Source organism: Cololabis saira, chromosome 21 (genome assembly GCF_033807715.1).
Source record: "Cololabis saira isolate AMF1-May2022 chromosome 21, fColSai1.1, whole genome shotgun sequence".
NCBI classification, from domain to species: Eukaryota; Metazoa; Chordata; class Actinopteri; order Beloniformes; family Belonidae; genus Cololabis; species Cololabis saira.
This window is the reverse complement of record NC_084607.1, coordinates 604,157-626,391: the sequence shown is the minus strand read 5'-3', so window position 1 is coordinate 626,391 and position 22,235 is coordinate 604,157. Positions and strand designations below refer to the sequence as shown.

The window sequence follows — 22,235 nt, the reverse complement described above, 5'->3', positions numbered from 1 at the left end:
AAAAAGAAAACTTAATTTCTTTCTTTGGTGAAGAGGGGGTTGAAGAAAAAAAAAGAAAGAAAATGAAAAAAAAAAATTGGGGGGGAAAGAAAAAATAGAAAGATGAAAAAAAGCCTTTAAGTTATTTTTTGTGATTGAGAAAACTCCATTAACATGTGATAATTATCTATTTTTAGGGGGGCCTGTAGGGGCGGGGCAATAACAAGAACCAGTTTTTAACAACAGTTTTATTGGAGTCAGACAGAAACAAACAGCAGAGAGAAACATGAAGAGGGGGATTGTGGGTAATATTCTCAACAGGAAGTGGGCAGCAGAGGGGGATTGTGGGTATTTTAGGACAGGAAGTGGGTAATATTCAGAACAGGAAGTGGGCAGAGGGGCATTGTGGGTAATCAGGAAGTGTGAACAGAGAGGATCATGGGTAGTATTCTCAACAGGAAGTGAACAGAGAGGATCATGGGAAACTGTCGTCGTCGTCCTCAGCCATCTCTTTAGCGAATTCCAGGTCCTGCTGCTCTCGCTCACGACGCTCCTGGAGGAGAAAACAGGAAAATAACAGACCAATCAGGGGCCAATCAGGGGGGAGGAGACAGGAACCAATCAGTGTGTGTGTGTGTGTATAAGTGTGTACATGTGTGTGTGTCTGTTACCTCAGCTGATTCCAGGTCTTTATTATGTGTGTGTGTGTGTGTGTGTGTATATATATATAAGTGTGTACATGTGTGTGTGTGTGTCTGTTACCTCAGCTGATTCCAGGTCTTTATTATGTGTGTGTGTGTGTGTGTGTGTGTGTGTATATATATATAAGTGTGTACATGAGTGTATGTGTCTGTTACCTCAGCTGATTCCAGGTCTTTATTATGTGTGTGTGTAAGTGTGTGTGTGCAGGGATTAAAGCAAAAAAAATATTTTTGACTGAAAAAAATTTTTCAGGCCAGTTCATATTCCCCCTCCATCTATGCACTGCACCTATTGTGAAAACCATTTTTTTCTGTCTTTAACATATAAGTGGTCTCCCCTCAGCATGCCAACTCAGAGAAGGAGGAAAGCAACCAAATTCTGCAGTTTTCTGAACTTATCAATATGACTCTGTCCTTCACAGGATAAGTAAAATGGATCACTGCAAAAACTCAAAATCTTAAGAATATTTGTCCTATTTCTAGTTAAAATGTCTCATTTTAGTAAAAAAATCTCATTACACTTAAAACAAGACTCCTCACTGGAAAAGAAAAAACAAGATTTTTTTGCTTGTAATGAGAAGATAAATCTTGTCCCACTGACAGATTTTCCTACTTATTTCAAGTGAAAATTTACTTGAAACAGGTGAAAATTGTCAAATAAGTTATTTTTCTGGTGTTATTTTTCTGGTGATGACTCTAAATGTTGAAATAGCAGTAAAACCACATTCATTGATGAAATGACATAAGGGATGGAAAGGGGGGATGGCAGTTTTACAGGGGGGATGATTTGGACCGTTTTTATTTCAGGGGGGATGCCATCCCCCCTCATCCCCCCTCAACTCCAGAACTGTCTATAGCTATATTCTACATCTGGGCTGATGTAGACGTACAGTAGCATAGGAGGATAGGCTATTTCAGTTACTGGTATGGTTGGCTGTCTATACAGTCGTGCAAGTTCAATGCTATTAAAGCACTTTAAATCAAAGCATTTTTTTTTTTTATATATAAAATAAATACATTTCTACATTACATTTTCTATACAGCTGTCGGATGTCCCTTTTTTGGCGCCTGCGCTGCTGAAATCAGGCGTTCCTTATTTCTATTTCTAAAAGGTGACAACCCTAGAGGCGACCCGGGGCCCGCGTTAACGGGTCCCCGGCGGGCGTCGCAGCTGGGGAGATCCGCGAGAAGGGCCCGGCGCGCGTCCAGAGCCGCCGCCGACCGCAGTACCCGATCCCCCCGCCGGTCCGCCTTCCGCGCAGTGCCGGACACCGCCCCGCGAAAAGACCCCCGCCCGACGACGCGCCAACGCCGCTGGACGAAGGCCCCGCGAGGCGGGCCGAACGCCGCACCTCCGGCGGCGGGGAGAGGAGGGCGATGGGGCGACTGCTCCCCCAGACTACCCCCTTGATCCAACACGCCCCCATATGTTCCTGATTGGCTAAAACCAAGGCTCTGGCTCGCTTAATTGGTTTACAATAACGCCAGTTTAATGCCTAAAAGCTGATTTATGGTTCAGCGTTACTCCAACGGAGAATAACAATTTAACGCAGAACCATAATTCAGGTTTAACATGATAACGCACGTGCAAATGTTTTTTTGTTTTTTTCTTTTTTCCCTAATTTTCGAATTGACGGAAATCCGTCTAGAGACGGAGAACTTTAATCCCTGGTGTGTGTGTGTGTATATATATATAAGTGTGTACATGAGTGTATGTGTCTGTTACCTCAGCTGATTCCAGGTCTTTATTATGTGTGTGTGTGTGTGTGTGTGTGTGTATATATATAAGTGTGTACATGAGTGTATGTGTCTGTTACCTCAGCTGATTCCAGGTCTTTATTATGTGTGTGTGTGTGTGTATATAAGTGTGTACATGAGTGTATGTGTCTGTTACCTCAGCTGATTCCAGGTCTTTATTATGTGTGTGTGTGTGTGTGTGTGTGTGTGTATATATATAAGTGTGTACATGAGTGTATGTGTCTGTTACCTCAGCTGATTCCAGGTCTTTATTATGTGTGTGTGTGTGTGTGTGTGTGTGTGTGTGTGTGTGTGTGTGTGTATATAAGTGTGTACATGTGTGTATGTGTCTGTTACCTCAGCTGATTCCAGGTCTTTATTATGTGTGTGTGTGTGTGTGTGTGTGTGTGTGTGTGTGTGTGTGTGTGTGTGTGTGTGTGTGTGTGTGTGTGTGTGTGTGTGTGTGTATATAAGTGTGTACATGTGTGTGTGTCTGTTACCTCAGCTGATTCCAGGTCTTTATTATAAGCTTTAGGAGGAAACCGCATGGCCTGAGGAAACACAAACACACACAGTTAAGTTAATTAATGAAGACAGCTGTAGGGGGCGGGGCCTGATGTAGGGGGCGTGGTCTGATGTAGGGGGCGGGGCCTGTACCAGGGGGCATGTAGGGGGTGGGGCCTGTAGGGGAGGAGCAGCCCCCAATCTCCACTCAGCAGCCCGCCGGTTTCACAGAAAAGTCTCTTTCTGGGCGTGACGTCACAGCCGTGTCCGTGCATTCCACGGATGTTTATATTAATATATATTATGTAATTATATTAATACATTAATAATATATGTAATACTATACATGTAATAATATACATTAATTAATATATTAATACATTAATAATATATGTAATACTATACATGTAATACTATACATTCATTCATATTTTATATTAATATATATTATATAATTATATTAATACATTAATAATATATGTAATACTATACATGTAATAATATACATTAATTCATATATTATATTAATATATATTATATAATTATATTATATTAATACATTAATAATATATAATACTATACATCTAATAATATACATAAATTAATATATTATATTAATATATATTATATAATTATATTATATTAATATATGTAATACTATACATGTAATAATATACATTAATTTATATATTATATTATTATATAATTATATTATATTAATACATTAATAATATATGTAATACTATACATGTAATAATATACATTAATTAATATATTATATTAATACATATTATATTAATACTCGCGTCATTGCCCCGGGGCATGATGGGAGGCCCCAGAGCATCATGGGAGGTGACTCAACTGAGCATGCTCTATGGGCCCGTTAACACGGAAGTAAACCCGGAAGTCAGGAACTTTTTCAGCGTATGCGCCGCTGAGCAGAATGCATTGAAATGAATGTGCGGCCATTTTCGATGTTCCATCCAGTTTTTAATTAATGGATCCATGGGGCGGGGCCTGTAGTGGGCGGGGCATGTAGGGGGCGGGGCCTGTAGTGGGCGGGGCCTGTAGGGGGCGTGGTCTGTAGGGGCGTGTCCTCACCTTGACTGACATGTTGTGGATGTCCAGGCAGAAGGAAATTCTCTGATGAAAGGCTAACTGAGGTTCTCTGGTTCCATAAATGTCCATAGTTTCCTTGGACTGGACGAAGCCTTTCTCATGATTGATGCTAGCTTCAATCACGCCGTCTCTGATGGCCTGGAGGGAGAGACATGTTAGCTAGCCTCGATAACACCGTCTCTGATCACCTGAGGAGGGGAGACATGTTAGCTAGCTTCAATCACGCCGTCTCTGATCGCCTGGAGGAGAGAGGGACATGTTAGCTAGCTTCAATCACGCCGTCTCTGATCGCCTGGAGGAGAGAGGGACATGTTAGCTAGCCTCAATCACGCCGTCACGGATCGCCTGGAGGAGAGAGGGACATGTTAGCTAGCCTCAATCACGCCGTCACGGATCGCCTGGAGGAGAGAGGGACATGTTAGCTAGCCTCAATCACGCCGTCACGGATCGCCTGGAGGAGAGAGGGACATGTTAGCTAGCCTCAATCACGCCGTCACGGATCGCCTGGAGGAGAGAGGGACATGTTAGCTAGCCTCAATCACGCCGTCACGGATCGCCTGGAGGAGAGAGGGACATGTTAGCTAGCCTCAATCACGCCGTCACGGATCGCCTGGGGGAGAGAGGGACATGTTAGCTAGCCTCAATCACGCCGTCACGGATCGCCTGGAGGAGAGAGGGACATGTTAGCTAGCCTCAATCACGCCGTCACGGATCGCCTGGGGGAGAGAGGGACATGTTAGCTAGCCTCAATCACGCCGTCACGGATCGCCTGGGGGGGGAAACATGGGAAACATGACTAACCCTCCTAGCTGGTGGTCAAGTCAAAATGTTGAGAAAAAAGGCAAAGTTTTGACTTTTTTCTCGACATTTCCACTTCTTTCTTGAAGTGCACAATAAAAAAAAAATCTTCCCCTCTCAAATATTTTTTCTCCTGCTCGGCCCTGATTCTCTTCCGTACAAATCTTTAACAGAAATGTTGAAATGTAATATTTATTCTACACATTTTAACAGCGTTGGAAAACGTTCAAAATATTTGTGTCATGTTTGTCCTCCTACAGAAACCACCCCGGTCTCATCCCGTTACCTTGGCAACGATGAACTCAGCATCTTCAGGACTGTCCAGCTGCAGCTTCTGGGCGATGTCGGCCAGAGAGATCCGGGAGTAGGAGAGACTGATCATCCTCACACCTGAGAATAAAGAATAAATATTAAATATTAACCACTGATCATCCTCACACCTGAGAGAACAAGAACTAGCATTAAACACACATGGTAGCTAAATAGATTTAGCAGCATTTAAAAGCAGCATGGATAGGATATACAATGACCTGAGCAAAAAATGCATGTTACAATAATGAAATACTTTTTTATTTTACAATGTTGTCCCAGTTGTTTTAATATCTGACAGTGATGAAATGTTTAGGTTTTTATCCAGTACTTTCAGGGCTTGTTTGGAGAATATTTCATTAGTTTTACTGTTTTCCATGTGTGGTATGATCATATAATCTTGCTGTCTCAGGAGTTGGTTGTTCCTAATAAACCTGGTTTCTGCATCATCACCTGCTTTACAGGTGAGTGTGTGTTGGACAAGCTAGCGTGATGTCAGAGCTAGTGTGATTGATCAGGACCAGTGATGTCAGAGCTGAGTGATGTCAGAGCAGCGTGTGATTGATCAGAGCTAGTGTAATTGATCATGACCAGCGTGATGTCAGAGCTGAGTGTGATTGGCTCAGAGCAGCGTGTGATTGATCAGAGCAGCGTGTGATTGATCATGACCAGCGTGATGTCAGAGGTGCTTGTGATTGATCAGGACCAGTGATGTCAGAGTGTGATTGATCAGGACCAGTGATGTCAGAGTGTGATTGATCAGTGATTCCTACCCGTCTTGATGACGTTGTGTCTCAGTCTGATGATGAGTGTGTAGGTTCCATCAGTCTGGAACTTCTCCCCAAACTCCTCCAGAACCTGGTTGAACTTGGACAAGTTCCCCATCCTGACGGCTGTGGAGAGAAATACATATAAATATATATAAATACACACATAAACTCCTCCAGAACCTGGTTGAACTTGGACAAGTTCCCCATCCTGACGGCTGTGGAGAGAAATATATATATAAATATATATAAATACACACAAACTCCTCCAGAACCTGGTTGAACTTGGACAGGTTCCCCATCCTGACGGCTGTGGAGAGAAATACATATAAATATATATATAAATATATATAAATACACATAAACTCCTCCAGAACCTGGTTGAACTTGGACAGGTTCCCCATCCTCACCGCTGTGGAGAGAAATATACATATATATGTATGTATATATATATATATATATATATATATATATATATATATATATATATATATATAATGTATATGTATATGTATATATGTATATATATATATATATATATATATACACATATACTAGGGCTGAACGATTAATTGCATTTGCGATAATATCGCGATGTGATAAAACGAGATTTTCTAACCGCAAAGGCTGCGATTTGACCAGTCACGTGATCTGGTCACGTGACTGGTCACGTGATCCGGTCACGTGACTGGTCACGTGATCCGGTCACGTTGCCGGCAGCGAAAAAAAGTCAACAGTGCCGCATGTCCGCCTGTAACCTACTGTTTCTACCATGGCCTCAGTGTTAGGGCTCGGCCAGGTGGGGCTTTATAAATATATGGGCTTTATAAACGTATTAAATATATGAGCGCGGAGTCGGCGAGGAGCTGTGCGCGGCGCGGCGCCGAGCACGAGCCGGGCGCACAGCGAGTTGCGCTGTGAAGCCTGATTTATGGTTCCGCGTTAAATCGACGCAGAGCATACGCCGTGGGTTACGCGGCGACGCGCACCGTACGGTGCACGTACCGCGTACCATACGGCGTTGGCTCTGCGTTGGTGTAACGCGGAACCATAAATCAACCTTAAACCACACCTGCAGCAGGTTAAACAGCGGGGCTGCGAGTTCATTGCTGGTTCGTTTTGTTAACTCTGAAAGCTTTATTGGTTTGTTTGTTAGTTTGCTGGTGTTTTTTTTTCTCTCTGTGATTTTTGAGTTATTTATGAAGAAGTTCTGAGTTCCCTGTGAGCAGTACTCGAGTTGAAGGGGGATGAAATAAAAACGGTCCAAATCATCCCCCCTGAAATAAAAACGGTCCAAATCATCCCCCCTGTAAAACTGCCATCCCCCCTTTCCATCCCTTATGTCATTTCATCAATGAATGTGGTTTTACTGCTATTTCAACATTTAGAGTCATCACCAGAAAAATAACACCAGAAAAATAACTTATTTGACAATTTTCACCTGTTTCAAGTACATTTTCACTTGAAATAAGTAGAAAAATCTGCCAGTGGGACAAGATTTATCTTCTCATTACAAGCAAAACAATCTTGTTTCACTGACAGATTTTTGTACTTATTTCAAGTGAAAATCTACTTGAAACAGGTGAAAATTGTTTTTTCCAGTGATGAGTCTTGTTTTAAGTGTAATGAGATTTTTTTACTAAAATGAGACATTTTAACTAGAAATAAGACAAATATTCTTGTTAAGATTGTGAGTTTTTGCAGTGATCCATTTTACTTATCCTGTGAAGGACAGAGTCATATTGATAAGTTCAGAAAAGTGTTTTTTATTGTTGTGTTTTGATGTATTTGATGTAAGCCCAGTGGATATTTAAAGCTTACAGAAGGCTGCATTTAACTGCTGCTATGTCATTCCTGCAGTATTTCTGCAGCTGTTTTGGTCACTGCTATTATTTGTAATATATTATATTATTTGTAATCAGCACAAATTATCTGTCCCCATATGATAAAATCCACCATCCCTCCTGATTTTTTTTTTTTACAACTCGAGTACTGCCTGTGAGGAAGGTTTTTTGTTCCCTGTGGGAGTTTTTCTGTGTTTTTCTATTAAACTACGCCTCGTTTTGTCTAAAGTTTAACCCGGTTTGGTGTCGTGTGATTGGGTTCAGAGAGAACGACCCATGTGTAGACGTGTTAAAGAGATAAAGGCACAGATTGGTTTTCTTTATTGTTGTAATCTGTGCTTTAAATAAATCTGGCATTGTTCATTATAAGACAGACCGATTTATTGCTTGTGTAGTTGAAAAATACATGAGAACAGGACCTTGAAAAAAATAATCGCATATTAAATCGCAATCGCAATATTGAGGAAAAAAATCGCAATTAGATTATTTTCAAAAATCGTTCAGCCCTAATATATACATATACATACAGACTCCCCTGGAGTCTGTCTATATATATATATATATATATATATATATATATATATATATATATATATATATATATATTTATAGACTCCAGGGGAGTCTATAAATTCATTAGGTTTATAAGGATAAGGTTTTAATACCAACCCTGGGTCAACAGGAAGTACGGCATCAGTGATATATATATAAATATTTATATATTTACCCTGGGTCAACAGGAAGTAGGGCATCAGTGATATTTATATATTTATAAATATTTATATATTTACCCTGAGTTAACAGGAAGTACGGCATCAGGGAGCGTTTGAGTGACGGTTGTCTGAACTGCAGACGGTCAGGGATTTCTCCCAGAAGCAGCTCCACCACGATCAGCAGCTTGTGGACCTGGAACAGAGAGAGGAGGGAGGGGGGTTACCATGGAGACGGGGGTCAGCAGGGGGTGCAACCCATGGATGTATTATAGAAACTGGATTGGAGACTAAAAATGGCCGCCCATTCATTTCAATGCATTCTGCTCAGCCAGCGCATAAGCCGAAAAAATCTCTGACTTCCGGGTTTACTTCCGCATACAGCGGCCCATAGAGCATGCGCAGTTGAGTCACCTCCCATGATGCTCTGGGGCCTCCCATCATGCCCCGGGGCAATGACGCGAGTATTAATATAATATGTATTAATATAATATATAAATTAATGTATATTATTACATGTATAGTATTACATATATTATTAATGTATTAATATAATATAATTATATAATATGTATTAATATAATATATTAATTAATGTATATTATTACATGTATAGTATTACATATATTATTAATGTATTAATATAATATAATTATATAATATATATTAATATAATATATTAATTAATGTATATTATTACATGTATAGCATTACATATATTATTAATGTATTAATATAATATAATTACATAATATATATTAATATAAACATCCGTGGAATGCACGGACACGGCTGTGACGTCAGCCGTGACGTCACGCCCAGAAAGAGACTTTTCTTTGACTTTTCTGGTCGTTATAAAACATTTTTGACGGATATAAAGTCCATGACTTAAAAATATAGAATACAAAGATTAGTAATTGCCGGGGATTACAGCTGGAGGTTCCTGTGAACAGTTTTAGAGGACGATCTTTTACTATTGCGGTCTATGGGAAAAAAGCTTTCTGGGCCGCATGGGATTTTTTGTTGCAGTACCGCGGTTGGACACTGGAAAAAATCGGCGCGCCTTCTGAGTGCCAGACCCGGGGGCTGGTGCAACCGCACCGCCACGGGTCACCTGACCCCGGTACCGGTCACCTGACCCCGGTACGGGTCACCTGACCCCGGTACGGGTACGTACCGTCTGCTTGAATCCCACGGCCGTGTGCTGCGGAGCTTTCCTCAGGGCGTTGGTGAGAGTCCTGCGGGCCTCCGAGTACTCCAGCTGGATGGACTTGATACGACCTGGAGAGAGAGGAAGAGAGTGATTAGAGGGGGCGGGGCCAGGACCAGAGGGGCGGGGCCAGGACCGGAGGGGCGGGGCCAGGACCAGAGGGGCGGGGCCAGGACCAGAGGGGCGGGGCCAGGACCAGAGGGGCGGGGTGAAGGGAGAAAAATAAATTTTGTGTCCTGAAATTCCCTGGATTCCCAAAACACAGCTTTAATCAGCCATGCACCTGCTGTTTATTGTAACAAATGCTTGTTTTTCTGTGAGAGAGGAGCTAGTTCACACGGGATTTTGGTCCCGTGTGAGCCAAGACTTATTTTGAGAACTTGCGGACGGCGGAGGGGGGGGGGGGGGGCGAATAGGCCTCCCCCCCCCCCCCCCATCCCCAAGGTGCTGAGTATAAAGGTATAAAGACGCGAGAGCCGGAAGTCCGGGTTCAGAGTCTGCTGTGGGTCTAGTGCAGGACGCCCAGCGCGGTTTCTTTGGCTACTCTGTATCAGGACTGTTCGGCTCTCCAGTCCCGTGTCGAGGTAAGAGTATGAGGCCTTGGCCCTGTGTAGTTGTGTGTGAGGAATATTGCTCTGCCATTTGTGGGGGATAACTTGACACCTTGTCCTAGCAAAAAGAGTAATTGTGTGTGTCTTCTATGCAAATGCTTGCTTTTCTGGCTGGTAATAAAGATCCATATGTCATTATAGCAAAAGCGAGGTGTGTGTGTGTGTGTGTGTGTGTGTGTGTGTGTGTGTGTGTGTGATTCATTTTGGTGCAGCCGACCACTCCTAGAACCTTAAAGTGAGATTTCTCCCAAAACACGTGCCCAGGGGGCGGGGCCGGGGCCAGGGATACTCACCGGTGTAGTACAGGTAGAGGGGGGCGGGGCCAGGGCTGAGGGGGCGTGTCCACTCACCGGTGTAGTACAGGTAGCGGGCCCACTCGTTGTTGTTGGCCAGCTCGGGGAACACGGACTTGGACACCAGCTTCTACTCACCGCTGTAGTACAGGTAGGGGGCGGGGCCAGGGCTGAGGGGGCGGGGCCAGGACCAGGGGGCGTGTCCACTCACCAGTATAGTACAGATAGAGGGGGCGTGTCCACTCACCAGTATAGTACAGGTAGCGCGCCCACTCGTTGTTGTTGGCCAGCTCGGGGAACACGGACTTGGACACCAGCTTCTCCGCCTGGTCGTACAGGTTGAAGTGCAGGTAGTTTCTCAACAGCAGGTTCAGCAGAACGGCCTGGCCGTCGGCGTCGTGACGCAGGGTCGCCGTACGGAGACGGTGGTGCAGGAAGCTGGAGGGGGAAACAACGTAGGTTAGACGGTGGTGCAGGAAGCTGGAGGAGGAAACAACGTAGGTTAGACGGTGGTGCAGGAAGCTGGAGGAGGAAACAACGTAGGTTAGACGGTGGTGCAGGAAGCTGGAGGAGGAAACAACGTAGGTTAGACGGTGGTGCAGGAAGCTGGAGGAGGAAACAACGTAGGTTAGACGGTGGTGCAGGAAGCTGGAGGAGGAAACAACGTAGGTTAGACGGTGGTGCAGGAAGCTGGAGGAGGAAACAACGTAGGTTAGACGGTGGTGCAGGAAGCTGGAGGAGGAAACAACGTAGGTTAGACGGTGGTGCAGGAAACTGGAGGAGGAAACAACGTAGGTTAGACGGTGGTGCAGGAAGCTGGAGGGAGAAACAACGTAGGTTAGACGGTGGTGCAGGAAGCTGGAGGAGGAAACAACGTAGGTTAGACGGTGGTGCAGGAAGCTGGAGGAGGAAACAACGTAGGTTAGACGGTGGTGCAGGAAGCTGGAGGAGGAAACAACGTAGGTTAGACGGTGGTGCAGGAAGCTGGAGGAGGAAACAACGTAGGTTAGACGGTGGTGCAGGAAGCTGGAGGAGGAAACAACGTAGGTTAGACGGTGGTGCAGGAAGCTGGAGGAGGAAACAACGTAGGTTAGACGGTGGTGCAGGAAGCTGGAGGAGGAAACAACGTAGGTTAGACGGTGGTGCAGGAAGCTGGAGGGAGAGGAAACAACGTAGGTTAGACGGTGGTGCAGGAAGCTGGAGGAGGAAACAACGTAGGTTAGACGGTGGTGCAGGAAGCTGGAGGAGGAAACAACGTAGGTTAGACGGTGGTGCAGGAAGCTGGAGGAGGAAACAACGTAGGTTAGACGGTGGTGCAGGAAGCTGGAGGAGGAAACAACGTAGGTTAGACGGTGGTGCAGGAAGCTGGAGGAGGAAACAACGTAGGTTAGACGGTGGTGCAGGAAGCTGGAGGAGGAAACAACGTAGGTTAGACGGTGGTGCAGGAAGCTGGAGGGAGAGGAAACAACGTAGGTTAGACGGTGGTGCAGGAAGCTGGAGGAGGAAACAACGTAGGTTAGACGGTGGTGCAGGAAGCTGGAGGAGGAAACAACGTAGGTTAGACGGTGGTGCAGGAAGCTGGAGGAGGAAACAACGTAGGTTAGACGGTGGTGCAGGAAGCTGGAGGAGGAACCACAACGTAGGTTAGACGGTGGTGCAGGAAGCTGGAGGAGGAAACAACGTAGGTTAGACGGTGGTGCAGGAAGCTGGAGGAGGAAACAACGTAGGTTAGACGGTGGTGCAGGAAGCTGGAGGAGGAAACAACGTAGGTTAGACGGTGGTGCAGGAAGCTGGAGGAGGAAACAACGTAGGTTAGACGGTGGTGCAGGAAGCTGGAGGAGGAAACAACGTAGGTTAGACGGTGGTGCAGGAAGCTGGAGGAGGAAACAACGTAGGTTAGACGGTGGTGCAGGAAGCTGGAGGAGGAACCACAACGTAGGTTAGACGGTGGTGCAGGAAGCTGGAGGAGGAAACAACGTAGGTTAGACGGTGGTGCAGGAAGCTGGAGGAGGAAACAACGTAGGTTAGACGGTGGTGCAGGAAGCTGGAGGAGGAAACAACGTAGGTTAGACGGTGGTGCAGGAAGCTGGAGGAGGAAACAACGTAGGTTAGACGGTGGTGCAGGAAGCTGGAGGAGGAAACAACGTAGGTTAGACGGTGGTGCAGCAAGCTGGAGGGGAGAGGAGCACTCGGGTTAGACACTAAAATAAAAACAGAATCCTAAAGAGACTTCAACGTAGATCTGGGAATCATCTGCATAAACTGTGACTCAGATGAGTCTTCTGTTTCTGGAATTAAAGTATTCTGGAGTGTAGAAGGAAACAATTATAGAATAATAAGATAACCTGGTTTGAATTGTAAAATGGGTTTGGCTAAATACAATCTTTGACTAAAACTAGACTAAATCAGAATCAGGTTTATCAGTTCTGAAACAGGTCCACAGATGTTCCTGAGAGGGGAGGGCTAGTGGGGGCAGAGTCACCTTGTTTACATTCCACCAGGGAGATTGTGACCAGAGTGATCGGTCAAACCGCCCTGTCAAGGTCAGATTATAGAATCAACAATTATATTGAAAACAGACAGACTCGGTAATTTTCCATCTGCCTTCAGTCTCTGGTTCATCAATGGCGACTCCAATCAGACGAATTTGTGATCAATTCCCGCCAAGCCGAGCTTCCAACTTCTCCAAGGTCTTCTCCATCTTAACCAATGAGCTCAAAGACGCCGCCAGCCTGAGATTCTGTTCAAGAATCACATCCAGCTTACGGCTTTGCTCCCCCAGCGTTAAAGTCTGAGTGTTGATCACCTTGCTTGATCCTTCAGCCACGTCCGGCAGCTCTGAAAGAGCCAGAACAGCTGTCGACCACTTACGCGTTGGTCGGTAGACCAGGAATCCCCCTCCTTCGATCAGGAGAAATCCTGCTATCATAAATCCAATTATGAAGCATCTTCAACGTCCTCGACAGACAGAATCACCAAACACAACGGTTTCCAATGTTTCCAGGAATCCATTGTGTATCCAGTAAAAAATGTCCCATGGGGGCAGGAGGGCTCCCTTACCTCCTGACTTCTGGTTGTGCTGAGAGACCAGTTAATCAATTCCATGATTGTAGAGTTTGGGAGGAGTGAAAAGAAGAGACTCTGAAGACGAGACAGGACAGGTTTCCCCCTAAAGATCGGATCGTTTGGTACAGCAATCGCGCTCAGATGCGGGACAAAACAAGCGAGCCGAGATCCTAGCAGAGGTTAGGTTCTCCGAGGCGGTCCAGGGTTCCGTACCTGCGTACGGGTCCAGCTGGTTCTGGTTCTGGTTCCGTACCTGCGTATGGGTCCAGCTGGTTCTGGTTCTGGTTCCGTACCTGCATATGGCGTCCAGCTGGTTCTGGTTCCGTACCTGCGTATGGCGTCCAGTTGGTTCTGGTACTCGTACACCCGGGTGTGGTAGTAGTAACACTTGGCAGCGATCAGGTCCAGGGCCCGGCTCTTCTTAGATCCGATCTTCTGCATCAGGTCGTCTGAAACCTTCTGGGCCTGGAGGACGAGAACGGGTCAGAACCAGAGTCAGAGAAGAAGAAGAGACCAGAGAAGAAGAGTAGTGATGCACCGATTGTTCAGTAACCGAAACTGTTCGGCCGAAAATGGCAAAAAAACATTTTCGCTGTTCGGTGGAATAAGTGGGAAAAAAACGAACAATTAATAACGGTGTTGTAAAATAAGGAAATAGACTGGCCGCTCCGTCCCGTAACGTAACGTTTTGGGCCAACCAGAAACTAACCCCATAAGAATTTTACCAACATTCACCAGGAGCTGGAACCAAAACAACATAATGCTGGAAATTGAAAAATCATTTTCTTATGTTCAATAAATATTTTCTACCTTGTAATTTTGTAAAAGATTTTTTTCTTTGAAAAGCCTAAATCAAATGTATTTGATTTATGCAATGGTGAAAAAACTGGAAAAATAAATGAAAAACTGCTGAAGAACCGTGTTCCGTATTGTTCAGTATTCGGCCAAGTGTTTATTATTATTTTCGGTCACAAATTTTTATTTCGGTGCATCACTAAAGAAGAGGAACCAGGAAGAAGAGACCATAGGACCACACCTGGGTGTAGTTCTTGTGGTTGTTCAGGTGCACCACCAGCAGCAGCTGCAGATAAGCCTCCACCTCCGGCAGCAGAGGAGCAGCTGCAGCCTTTCCTGTACGGGGACGGAACTGGACCTCCCCTTCTGCCGTCTCCATGGGCTGGAACAGAGACACGTAACATTAATACATCACAATATCAGCCCTCCCCGTACGGGGACGGAACTGGACCTCCCCTTCTGCCGTCTCCATGGGCTGGAACAGAGACACGTAACATTAATACATCACAATATCAGCCCTCCCCATACGGGGACGGAACTGGACCTCCCCTTCTGCCGTCTCCATGGGCTGGAACAGAGAACAGAGGTCATGTGACCAGGAACCAGGAACTAGAACCAGGAACCAGCAGAGACGGGCCTCACCTCCTCCAGGAATCCCAGCAGGAAGTCCCTGGCGCTGGGGTTGCTGGTGTAAAACCCGGACACCGTCTTGTGCAGCACGGAGGCGTTGAGACGACGGCTGGTGGAGGGAAGAGCTCGGAGAGCTCTGAGCACGAACCGGGGCTCCTTCCCGTTCACCGCCTTCTCTATCTGCTTCACGTGCTCCCGGATGTCTGGGGGGGAGAGGACCAGGTTAGGTCTAGACCAGGTCTAGGGCCTGGGGTAAAACTAGGGATGCCCCGGTACCGGTACTGGTATTAGGGGCAATACTGCTCTCATAGACTCGTACTCTCTAAGATTCTCCGATACCAGCACCTAGGGCTGTGCGATTAATCGATTTTAAATCTAAATCAGATTTATTAATCACAATCGATGTTAAAAAAAGGAAAATGGTAAAATGGATATTCCTTTTCTGCAGCTGCATTACAGACAGACTCGTCTAGTCATCTTTGTTTGGTCAAGAAAATGGTAAATGCTGTCACTTTACTAAACTCAAGGAGGATTTTCAGTATCTTTCAATTGCACTTCATTCCCAATAGGGAAATTTGCTTGCTATTTTTCTTTAAAAATAAAGATAAAATATTTGAAACAATTAATTCCATTGTCTTTTGTAGTTTTACCAAAAAAATCGAAATCGAAAATCGGGTTTTCAGAGAAAAAAAAAAAACAGGATTTTATTTTTGTCCAAAATCGCCCAGCCCTACCAGCACCGATACCTCATTGTTGTTGTAGTTACTGGTTAGTGACTCTAGGGGGAGATGTTGAGCTGAAGTCAACAGTGATGAGGAGAGTGACTACGTTTCCATCAGTCTAAGTTCAGGTTATTGCTAATATTCCGGTTACTGAAACATTGGGAATATTCCGTTTCCATGGTGATTAATCATTTATCTGGATCAAACCAGCGACGCACGGAGAACGTGATGACACAATTACCGTCATTTCTGCTTCTTCTTCCTGGATCCAAATTCAACTTTTCTCTCTCCTTCTTGTAAATCTTCTATCCCGGTACTTTCTAGCGTCTACAAATGCAGAAATGTTCATATCCTTCATTACATTTATGAAGTGATTAGTCTCCTCCTGGTCTTGTTTCTCCGTGTTTAGAAGAACTTCCTGGACTCAAAACACCAGGATTCCTTGTGAACAGAGCATGTGCAGAAAACAACTTCCTGTTCCGTTTGATGGGGATATTCCGTTTGTTGTTTACATGACCCAATATTCAGGTTTTAAAAAGGAGTAACCCAGGGGTCAGATTCAGGTTTTTAAAGCAAATTCGGGTTATTGCCAATATTTGGGTTTTAAAAGGTTATTGATGCTGGAAACACAGTCACTGATACGTGAGTAGGGATGTTAATAATTAACCGATTTTCGATTAATTGCCGTTATGAAATTACCCGATTAAAATTAACGATTACAATTAATCTATTTATTTATTTTTTATTTTTTTTCATTTAATTTCACCAGCTGGTATTACGCCCGGACCACATTTAATGCGACACAACACGCTGCCGCCGCGGCGCGCACAGAAGAAAGAGACGGCGGATATGTTTGGTTTTAGTAACATGCTCAGGCCATGAGTCTGCAATGGCCCAGACGGGAGACACATGTAGCTCAGTGCTTAACTTTTATTTTTAATCCACTCTATATTCTTCTGGTTGTTCTCCGATAGTCTCCCCTAAAGCCTGAATTATGGTTCCGCCTTAAATCGACGCAGAGCCTACGCCGTAGCCTACGGCGTAGGTCTGCGTTGTTGTAACGCGGAACCATAAATCATCTTCACCCGGTACATACATAGGTTCCTCTAAACATCTGTCCCCGCTACAGTTTTAACTAAAAGAAAATGTGCTCCAATACAGCAGGTCTCATCATTTTATTTTGAACACTGCAGAAACTCTAACTTAAAACGTAACTAGAACTTAAAATTAGCTTGACACAAATGACACTATTATGGCTGCTGCTACTAACAGCCTTGAAGTGCACTTTATATTATATTCCTTGTGGTACAAAAATGTCTTTTTGTTACTTTTGTATCAAATAAATATTTGATTAAGGAATACATTAAAATGTCCTTTGTATTTTATATAAGCAAAAAAAATTATGTTTGTATCTCAGATGGGGGAAAAACGCCGCTTATCAACTAATCGATGATTGATCAATAAGGTTATCAACTATCAATTAATGAAATAATCGATAATTTGCATCCCTATACGTGAGTGGGACTGGCAGCACCGTTTCAGGTTAGCAACAATTAATGCAGCGGACCGTCAGCAGTTGGACATATTTAAAAATAAGGGACAACGACAGAAGCTACGTGCTAATGCTAAGGTGTCAAGAGGAGGAGAATACGTGGTTTAAAACCAGCAACTGGATAAAACATCTCCAGTTCAGATCATCATAAAGCTGAGGATACGGAGTTTACTACTGCAAGAACACACCCGCTACATTAGCTCAGAGACAAAAGAGACGATGGCAAGAGACAAGAGACATTAACCCGCTGGTCCAGACGGCTGAGTTTTGTTTAAAATAGTTATTCTACTCATTGTATTTATTTTTATTGAATTTATCTGTTGCAAATCAAACCCGTCTTCCAATTCATTGCATTTTTCATTGCATTTTTATTCTAGTTATTTTTGTGGTAGAAGTATCGGTACTCGGTATCGGCGAGTACACAAATTAAAATACTCGTACTCAGTGTGAAAAAGACGGTATCATAAAACCAAGCCTGGATCTGGTCCGTGTCACATAAAGTGAGTTCAATAAAGTTGTTAGTTTGTGGTTATATTAATTAATAATAATTAATTAACTTTTACCGTCCAGCGTGGCTCCGTCCCTGCTAGTGTTAATATTAATTAATAATAATTAATTAACTTTTACCGTCCAGCGTGGCTCCGTCCCTGCTAGTGTTAATATTAATTAATAATAATTAATTCACTTTTACCGTCCAGCGTGGCTCCGTCCCTGTTAGTGTTAATATTAATTAATAATAATTAATTAACTTTTACCGTCCAGCGTGGCTCCGTCCCTGCTAGTGTTAATATTAATTAATAATAATTAATTAACTTTTACCGTCCAGCGTGGCTCCGTCCCTGCTAGTGTTAATATTAATTAATAATAATTAATTCACTTTTACCGTCCAGCGTGGCTCCGTCCCTGTTAGTGTTAATATTAATTAATAATAATTAATTAACTTTTACCGTCCAGCGTGGCTCCGTCCCTGCTAGTGTTAATATTAATTAATAATAATTAATTAACTTTTACCGTCCAGCGTGGCTCCGTCCCTGCTAGTGTTAATATTAATTAATAATAATTAATTCACTTTTACCGTCCAGCGTGGCTCCGTCCCTGCTAGTGTTAATATTAATTAATAATAATTAATTAACTTTTACCGTCCAGCGTGGCTCCGTCCCTGCTAGTGTTAATATTAATTAATAATAATTAATTAACTTTTACCGTCCAGCGTGGCTCCGTCCCTGCTAGTGTTAATATTAATTAATAATAATTAATTAACTTTTACCGTCCAGCGTGGCTCCGTCCCTGCTAGTGTTAATATTAATTAATAATAATTAATTAACTTTTACCGTCCAGCGTGGCTCCGTCCCGGTTAGCATTAGCCACATTAGCTCCCTCCTCCTCCTTCATCTCCACGTCCTGCGGTTCTTCCTTGCTCTTCTGGTCCTTGTTCTGGTCCCGGTTCTGGTCCCGGGCTCCCGCCTTGTCCCGCCGCTTGGCCGCAGTCTCCTTCATGCTGGCAAATAACAACTTTAATGGGGATAAAAACAACGACCGTCTGAATCTGCGGTGACTAAACACTATCAGCCGCGGGGGATTCTGGGAAAAAAGCAGCAGCAGAGGCGTGCATGCGCAGGACCGGCATGACTGGTCCAGAGCAGAAACGCGCATGCGCAGGACCGGCAGAGCTGTGGATGAAACGAGAGCTAAAGGAATTTGAAGTGGAAAAGATTAGGAAAATAAGAAAAGAATATATTTAATTTCCACTTCCACCGAAAATAAAAGAGGTAAACTTCAAAATGAAAAATAAAATGAAATGAAATTTACCCAACAAACGTACGACGGAGTATTAGGGCCAAACTAAGACAAAAAAAAAAATGGAAATTACGAAAATAAAGTCGTTGAATTACCAGAATAAAGTCATAATGTTGTGAGAATAAAGTCGTAATATATAATATAATATATAAATATAACTTCACAAGTTATTCCTCATTTTAACACAGAGAGAAAATGCTCTTCCTGTTAGAGTTCTCATAAATTACCACTTTATTCTCGTAATATTACGACTTTATTCTCGTAATATTACGACTTTATTCTCATATTATTAAGACTTTATTCTCATAATATTACGACTTTATTTTCATAAATTACCACTTTATTCTCGTAATATTACGACTTTATTCTCATAAATTACGACTTTATTCTCATAAATTACCACTTTATTCTGGTAATATTACGACTTTATTCTCATAAATTAAATGTTAATTTAGTCACAAAAAAAACTACTTCTTTCTGATTCTGATTTATTAAATAATTTGAATAATAATAATAATAATAATAATAATAAATTATGATGATAATAATAACAACAACAACAATAATAATAATAATAATGATAATAATTCATAATAATAATAATTGAACAGCAATGATCTCATCCTGCTGTAAAATACAAATGAAAAATTAAAGAAAAACACATTTAGCCCCAAATGAACGGTGTTATGTTTTTCAAAGCAGCTCAAGACCTTTTTAAATGTTCTTTTAGCTGATTTACCCTTGTTTTAATAGCTGTTCTTGTTATTTTAACCCAGGTCTTATGCTCTTATGGTTCTAACTTGTCCTTATGTTTGTTTTAGCAGGTCGTGCTTTCTAGACCTTCTTTTAGGATTTGATGTTGTCCTTTTAAACTCTTTTAGTGTGTATTTTAACTCTTATCCATCTCAGCTCCAGTGTTTCCTCCGTGCTGGAGTGGAGGGCTTTAATACGTTTATGTAAAGAGGTTTGCGTTGCATTTTTTATTTTGTATGAAAAGCGCTAAACAAATAAGGATTGATTTGTTTTGATAGTTTGTGTGTCCCTGTGTGTATAACTGTGTGTATTTTCAGTTTCCTGCCTCAACTCGTTCCTAAGATTCTGTTACAATAATTACTGTGGTTTTAAGTAATTACTGTGTGGTTTAAGTTAATTTCTCAGCGTGAGAATAAAACGTTGTGTGAACTTGAGGAAATGCCCGAGTTCATTATTATGTTTGTTCATTAGTTACGAGTTGCTTTTCTGTGCTGACGTGTTTTTGCATCTTCACACTGTATTTATACAAATATGTGGCTTGATCTACTTAAAAAAATAAGTCAAGATTATTATGTAGATCCAGAAAGACTAGTCTTTGTATAAACTACTTAATTTTAATTTAATACATTTTGCAAGTACAGTCAACTTTATTGTGTTAAGTTTACTTTACAAAATTAAGTTGACCTTTTAAAAAGAAAGAAAAAGAAGAGAAAAAAAGGAAAAAAGAGGAAAAAAAAGGAAAAATAAAAAAATTAAGTTGACTTTACTTGCAAATGAATTTTGTACAAACTAAAAATGAAGTATTTTATACAAAGACTAGTTTTTCTTGATCTACATAAAAATCTCATGTGAAAAAGTCGCCTTAATTATTTTAAAGTAGATCCAGATATTTTTTACTGTGGTTTTTACTTAAACAAATAAAACATGTTTCATCTAAACGTTGGTCAATCTGCCCAATAGATTAAAACTGTTAAAGGAAAAGTAAATATGTAGTTTGTGTAAATGTAAAGATTACTGGGATTAATTACAGAAAAACTGCTGGTTCAGGAAAACATTACAATGTCTTGTTTTTTGAACAAATTCAGATTAAGTTCAAACCTGATGTTTTCATGCAAAACAACAAACTTCATTTTTAACTGTTAATATCACGGATTTAAATATGTTATATTTACATTACCGTAGATTTAGATTTAGTTTTGTGTTGCTTTTCTCTTCCATCATGGCTTTTTTATTTTTTTTTTGAGCATTACAACATTTAGTTATTTTTTTAAGAAGTTTTATACTGTTTTAAGGTAAATGTCTCCATCTGGTGGTGGATTTAATTCACTACAGTATTTTGAGGAGACGCCGCTGAGAAATGATGATATATATTTTTTTCTCCTTTTTTTCTCTTTTCTCAACGACCTAAAATGTGCAGTTCTATCCACAAGTTGAAGAAAATGTTTAAAGAAAATATTGTAAATAAATATAAAACACTATAACTATAAAGTATATTATCAAAAACATTCTAGAATGTGAAACGTCAATTTTATAACTTGTCTTATTTTTTTCATTTTTTTCCTCTTTTTCTCTTTTTTTCTTCCTTTTTTCCTTTTTTATTTTTTCCTTCTTTTTTGTTTTTCTTTTTTCTTCTTTTTTCCTTTTTTTCCTTCTTTTTTTCTTATTATTTTTCCTTTTACTTCTTTTTTTTCCTTTTTTTCTCTTTTTCTTTTTTCCTTTTTTTCTTATTTTTTTCTTATTTTTTCCTTTCTTTCTTCTTTTTTTCCTTTTTTCCTTTTTTTCTCTTTTTTTCTTCTTTTTCCTTTTTTCTCTTTTTTTTCTTCTTCTTTTCCTTTTTCTCTCTTTTTCTTTTTTTCCTTTTTTCTCTTTTTATCTTGTTTTTCCTTTTTTCTCTTTTTTTCTTCTTTTTCCTTTTTTCTTCTTTTTTTCTTCTTTTTTTCCATTTTTTTCTTCTTCTTTTCCTTTCTTCTGCTTTTTTTCCTTTTTTCCTTTTTCTCTCTTTCTTTTTTCTTTTTTCCTTTTTCTCTCTTTTTCTTTTTTTCTTTTTTCCTTTTTCTCTCTTTTTTCTTCTTTTTCCTTTTATTATTTTTTTCTTCTTTTTCCTTTTTTTCTCTTTTTTCTTATTCTTTTTTCTTATTTTTTTCCCTTTTTTTAAACATTGTTTTCTGCATGACCCTAATAATCTTCCGTAAAAAGCAAATAAACAAACAATAATAAAAAATATAATTTAATATGACCAGGTTTTATGTTTCCATTCAGTCACATGTTTCTCTGCCTCTCTCCATCCATCTCCTTCCTCCAATCATCTCTCTGTCTCCCTCCCTCCTCCCTCCCTCCC

At 41.6% G+C, this 22,235-nt stretch overlaps 1 protein-coding gene across 4 annotated transcripts; it reads right to left on the bottom strand.

Annotated features, from left to right (window-relative positions):
- Positions 1-212: 212 nt before the first annotated feature.
- psmd3 (proteasome 26S subunit, non-ATPase 3) lies at positions 213-18,943 on the bottom strand. Of its 4 annotated transcripts, none has more exons than XM_061711866.1 (13): positions 18,679-18,942; positions 15,086-15,276; positions 14,685-14,825; positions 13,977-14,113; positions 10,830-11,020; positions 9,646-9,749; positions 8,550-8,664; positions 6,292-6,326; positions 5,921-6,005; positions 5,125-5,228; positions 4,023-4,178; positions 2,918-2,968; positions 213-532 (listed from the first exon to the last, which is right to left on the bottom strand). In XM_061711866.1, the coding sequence occupies exons 1-13, from the start codon at positions 18,842-18,844 to the stop codon at positions 455-457; spliced, it is 1,554 nt and encodes a 517-aa protein (XP_061567850.1). In that variant the 5' UTR covers positions 18,845-18,942; the 3' UTR covers positions 213-454. The 4 variants fall into 4 exon arrangements, with proteins under 4 accessions (XP_061567850.1, XP_061567848.1, XP_061567847.1 ...); XM_061711864.1 differs by lacking the exon at positions 6,292-6,326 and adding an exon at positions 6,190-6,224; XM_061711863.1 differs by lacking the exon at positions 6,292-6,326 and having other exon boundaries at positions 5,921-6,040.
- Between the last annotated feature and the right edge of the window lie 3,292 nt (positions 18,944-22,235).